The sequence below is a fragment of the Gossypium arboreum genome, chromosome 11, assembly GCF_025698485.1.
Source record: "Gossypium arboreum isolate Shixiya-1 chromosome 11, ASM2569848v2, whole genome shotgun sequence".
NCBI classification, from domain to species: domain Eukaryota; kingdom Viridiplantae; phylum Streptophyta; class Magnoliopsida; order Malvales; family Malvaceae; genus Gossypium; species Gossypium arboreum.
The window spans coordinates 11,918,199-11,924,264 of NC_069080.1; the positions used below are offsets into that span (position 1 = coordinate 11,918,199).

General features: G+C 36.1%; 1 protein-coding gene across 1 annotated transcript; it reads right to left on the reverse strand.

Annotated features, from left to right (window-relative positions):
- Positions 1–958: 958 nt before the first annotated feature.
- LOC108473432 (dnaJ protein ERDJ3B-like) lies at positions 959–5,490 on the reverse strand. Its single transcript, XM_017774978.2, has 10 exons — positions 4,934–5,490; positions 4,700–4,848; positions 4,460–4,589; positions 3,668–3,779; positions 2,716–2,832; positions 2,466–2,552; positions 1,833–1,892; positions 1,576–1,653; positions 1,427–1,498; positions 959–1,331 (listed from the first exon to the last, which is right to left on the reverse strand). The coding sequence occupies exons 1-10, from the start codon at positions 5,002–5,004 to the stop codon at positions 1,173–1,175; spliced, it is 1,035 nt and encodes a 344-aa protein (XP_017630467.1). The 5' UTR covers positions 5,005–5,490; the 3' UTR covers positions 959–1,172.
- Between the last annotated feature and the right edge of the window lie 576 nt (positions 5,491–6,066).

Sequence of the window (6,066 nt, forward strand, 5' to 3'; positions counted from 1 at the left end):
GAGATGTACCAACGAGTGAACGGATCAAGCTAAAAGGCGACAAAAACTGAGTTGAAGGTTTTGAGGGGAGGGACAACCCGATAGTGAGACTAGTCGGGAATGAGCCAACGCGTCGAGAGAGTTCCGAGGCGAATCAAGTCAGTGTTGTTTCGAATGTGCAACAAGGGCGTTGCAAGAATGGATGAAGGAGAATGTCACAGGCCAAAGTGCAAAGTCTATGACCATTGCACAAAATGCATCTCATGGAGGTCTATTGGTTAAGTAGGGATCATTTGACTCATAAAAGCTAACCCGATTCAAAGAACTGTTGAAAAAGCATATCTATTTGAAGCCAGGTGGTCCAATGATGCAAATATGAAAATTTGGGCTACCTTGTTAAATAGGGAAACTAATATTAGAATATTGAGTAGAATAATATCTGATAAGATTAGATTAGATTTCATCTCATTCATCGATGTAATTCAATCTATACCGTCGTTTTGGGAGAACTCAACTATAAATAAAGAACCCCCTCTCAATTGTAAATCACCCATTGTTTTATATTCTTTGAGAGTGAATACAAAATTGAGAGCATTTACTTAAACACCTTTTTGTGCATTATTTTCTGTGGCTATTGTGTTCTTTTAAGCATTTTTTGACTTTGTGTTACTCTCACTATAAAAATTGGTGCATTAAAAGAATTCTACGAGAATACTCACTTTGTAAAAATTAAGCTGACTTAAGCGCGTTTGAAATGATGTAATCACTTAAGGCGGCACAGCTTACAAAACTAAATATCTAGCCCTGTGACACAGGTACGTAATTAAGTTTTTCTATATAAAACACGCAAACCAGGAATGAGTTTTTTGTCAATATTTTTATGCAGATTTCAGAAGAATACATCGTAATTGATTTCATTATTCACTCCCCATTTCATGCGATTTTGTGAAACACAAAAAATAAACAGAAACAAGACAAGTTATGCTAAGCAATATATATATATCGCCCAAGCCTAAAGGAATATTGTGCTAACAAACGCCTCCAAAAAAAATACATTTTGTTAATGAGGGAGGGAATTGGTAAGAATATTTTCAAACACTAGATTTCCTATTTTCTACGTATCCTCATCGAATGTTACAGTGGGAATATAGCTTAAAACCCAAGCAGCCAAAAAAAAATGGGATGTTCTAATCCTAGCCAAGAATTGACTTGATTTTCGCCTTCTGATCCTCTGCAAGTGATGGGGGGAACAAAACCTCATAGGTGACAAAGAGGTCTCCTTTCTTGTTGCTAAAATGCAATGGCATTCCTTCTCCTTTGAATTTTCTCACCTCCTTTGGCTTGGTAATACCCTAAGTATGCAATACACAATTATTTCTTATTTTGGATCATTTTGTTGATCGCGGACAACATAAAATCAAATCTACATGGGTCATGTTATGCTTACCTTAGAGCCAATCTCCACTAAATGGTCATCAAGGTGTTTAATGGTCTTATCCAAACCAACAAGAGCTTGAACCTAGAGCAAATAATGACAATAAAATTAGTTGATAGTTTTCTAACAAAATGTAGATATAGATGGAGAAATCGTCTTACAAGTGTTATGGTGACGGTGGTGTGCAAGTCATTGCCTTCCCTCCTGAATCGGTCATGGGGTGCTGTATGAATACGGAACTACAGAAAATGCAAGTCTTATGTGAGCAAGAACGAGCAAGTTCCAATATACTAACTAAAGGCAGCAAATGATTCTGGAGACAGGAATCTACCGGCCTTGCCCAATGGCCAGCAAGTAGCACAATTAACTGATCTATTTAGAAGGACTGGAAAATTTTCATCAATGGTTAAAGACTAACCTTCAAATCTCCAGGTTCTCCATCTATAATAGGCTCACCATCTTCATAAAAGACCACCTCCTGTAGAACACACAGGAAACACATTATTCAAAATTTAAAAACAGTACCACGCACTAGATGAAAATACAACTATTATACTCCTAGCAATAGTGCGATAAAACTACAATATGACGGAAAGTACAAAATCCCATAATTGTAGTTGGACAGGTAATTAAGATGAAATTGTCAAATGAATGAATCTGCACCAAAACAAAGAACTCTATTTAAACATGGCATTAAGAATCCTTAGAGATTTTACTAAATTACATTCCTTTGTCTGTTTCTTTGCCCCCACATTGGATTAATGATGAACAGGAAAGCATGTCAAAACAAGTCGGAACACCCTGATACATGATTAATCATTCTGCTGTTGTTATAATTGTCATTTCTAATAGATCAAAGCACCCAGAATAATTTTGATAATTCAAGAAACAAACTATTCATATCACAGAACAGCTTGTCCACTATCACATTCCCCAAGTTTAAAACACGACAATATTTTTTAACATTAATTAGGAAAAACAGGACAACAGTCTCAACAAGCATACGAAGGAAAATATTACAATTTAAAGAAAAATAATTTTAAAAACCTACTTGTCCATCTTGCATTCCTTTCTCAATATCAACTGTGACAAAGTATCCCTCTCGTTCATATTTCACATTTTGGCACTGCTCGCAGACCTGAGAAAAGAGAATTGGAGACTAGTAGTAATAAATGCCTGATAATAGCAACATCGGACATGACACTTTTGACAGAGTAAAAAGGCCAAGGAAACAGATAAAATACATAACAGTATTAAACATAAATATCAATCAAAAAGAAAAAAAGACAAAGCCACAGTACCTGTTCAGTCATCTGTTGGAACATCCCTGGACCAATTTGCTTATGATAGACCTCATTTCTGCAGTTACAGCGGCGTTTACCTGGAGCTGGTTTTAAGATGTTTTTCTCCCTCCAAACCTGGTGAATTTAAGATAAATGTTACGTTTTTTTATTATTTATAAATAAGAATACTGACAGGGAAGGTCATAGGCAAAGGGAAGAGAAAGGCAAACACCAAGCTGCTAACTCCTTCGATTTCCCCCACAAAGGCTCAAGTTAAGGACAAGAAGAAAAAATGTACGTCCTATCTACATCATCTTTATTTCAGGATAATCAATGTAAAATTCATTGATCTCCAAGCGTTCCAAGAAATAAAAAATTCAGAACAGAGTACAAATTTGTCAAGTACAAAGGACTAGGTCCAAAGATGGCCAAGCAACTTTATCTTACACTTTTGGCAGTCGCCCTAAGGAGGCTGAAGAGAAGATATATTTTAATAATCTAGCTCCTAGCTAAGACAGGTCAGGACATTACATGGCTTGATTGCATTATACCATACCCTATGATGCCTTATAGCTGATAAACATTAAAACTCCAAAGAGAGAATCTAGCCTTGTCATTTGCAAAGGGTCCACAAAAAATACTAGATAGCTTAAGTACCTATGACGCTTGCATGTACAAGTTTAATTATTATTAGATGGATATGATATTTAGACTACTAATACATTGAGAAAGCGATAACTGTAGTTGCATACACTATTCTGCTCACAAACCAGCTTCTCGAGCCTAGAAGGTAATACAAGTACAAAACATGCATAAGTTCAAAACCCTTTACAGAGACTAACAATTCAGCTATGACGTTAAATAAGGTACTAGCCATGCACAAAAATCTTCGGTTCCACAGAAGTCAAGATGACCAAACACAGTCCAACTACCGATTTGGAAATTTTAGTAGAGCACATAATACTCTCACCTTAAGAGTACCTCCCATGTACAAATCTTCTAGTGTTGCATCCAATTCAACAATTACATCATCGCCCTTCACAATTTTCTCTTCCTCTTCTACCGGCCCTCCGCCAAAAAACCTGAAGATAACACCATCTTGTCAACATTAAAATTGAATTTAGCATAAAATATATAAAAGTAAACAATTCCTCAAAATTGATGGATAACGACGTTTAAACTAAGTGAATGTAGGGCTAGGTAGATGGTTTTCAAAAGTTGAAATCATTCTTGACATCTGTTACATTTTATTGTTGATTTCATATATTCTCAACTTAACACGTAAGCATATGTAAAGGCTCGCAAAAACCCAAAGGAGCAAGACATTAAGAAGACCAGAGTTCAAACCTAGCGTAACTCATCCTCCCCAAAATTGTAATGTACAAAAAATAAAGGTTCTGAAATCTAACATCAATTATAGACAACCTGAATTTGGGAAACATTAGCATGCCTAAGATAAACCTAAGCTACATTAATTGGCTTCTAAACTGTGGTACAATGTCGGCACACCATTTATAATAGCATTCAACTACTACTAAATAGCTGTCAAGATAATTAATACTCGGTTTAGGAACATGAATTTGGATTTCATTTATACGTAAATGGAAAAAGTGAAAAGCATAAAAGCATGGATTTAGCAAATTAAAAAATATTTTAAGAATTCGAAATTCACTGGTCGGCATCTTAACAAATTCATAGATTTAATAAACATTCATGAAACGCTACATAAAGGAAATGCAATATAAACATTCAAATATCTTACGAGCTGAAAATGTCCTGAATGTTGACCCCCATTCCTCCTCTGCCTCCGCTGGCAGCATGCTGCTTCAGGCCCTCCTCACCATACCTATCATATATGCCCCTCTTTTCGCTATCCGACAACACCTCGTAAGCTAACCATTGTCAAAGCAATTAATCGTTTAAAGAAGAAAATTCAACCAAATCTATCACTCAACTTATTTTTCAAAAATGATAATAATAAAGAACAAGTTTTTTTTTTTACCGTTGTTAATGTCAGCAAATCGCTTATTGGCCTCTTCATTGCCGGGGTTCTTATCAGGATGGTACTTCAATGCCAGCTTTCTATACGCTCTTTTGATCTGCTCATCGGATGCTCCTTTCGGCACTTGCAATATGTCGTAATAACTCTTCCTGCAGCAAAAACACCACAAAGTTCCACGAACATATATAAACGCATTTTTCGAGAGAGAGAGAGACGGGAGAGATTGAGGCATACCCTGCAATGGCGACGATCGCGAGAGACAAAGCGAACAGCAGAAAAAGTAGCTTCGATCTTGGAAGCGCCATGGATATGAGATCAGGAGAGAAATTGGATCTCTCCAGAACTTAAGAAATGTTTACAATTTTTTTATCAGATCTTCAATTCCAACAACAAAAATAAAAAAGGTTGATATTTCGAGAGAGAATAGGTGAAGGATTCTTAAGCTTTGGCGCTGCTTTTATAATTTAATTTCTCTAATGGATCGTGTTTTTTTTATTTTTCAGTTGGAGTACTTGAAATTCGAAACTGGGAATTGTTGTTTAAAACATTTAAACAAAACCAAAGCAACAGCATACACGAAAGGGAAACGAAGCGAAGGTTGAGGCATTAAACGACTTGACCTTGGGGACTAAACTTTTGCGACGTGTTCTCGAGAAAACTGACCAATGAGCGTAAGCTTCTTGTTGTTTTCTCCAATAGCGTATTGACACGTGATGGATTCGCCGTCTTCCTGGGTCCTATATCTGTTTTCCTGGATGATGTAAAATTTATTGATTTACACAGCACTTTAAAATCATATATATAAGGTCTAAAAAGTTTTTCCTACCTCACATAACTTATAAAATTGTGATTTGTTGCGGATGTAGATCAGATGGGCCAAAAATAAATATTCTTTTAGAGCTGCTTCGAGACATAAAATAAATGGGCCAAAATAAATATTTTTTTCTCAGAAAAACACCAATGCCAATATATCCGCTGAGATTTGTAGTATATTGGGCTTCAGTATGACTAATGATTTGGGATTCTATTTGGATATGCCGTTGTTTCATCGATGAGTTACAACAAATACTTTTAAGTTTATTGTTGAGAAGGTTCGAAGAAAATTGGATAGTTGGGATGCCAAGTTGCTCTCAATGGCAGGTCGAGTCACTCTGGCAAGGTTAATTTTGTTATCAATACCCAATTATTTCATGCAATCTTTAAGATACTTATTTCTATTTGCAAAGAGGTTGCAAAGATTGCTCAGGGATCCATTTGGAGGAGATCCATGGTTAGTCAAAAGCCATCTTTAGTTAAATGGTCTGACTGTTGTCAACCACTTTCTAATGGAGGTCTTGGTCTCAGTAGCCTTACGGATCAAAATGATT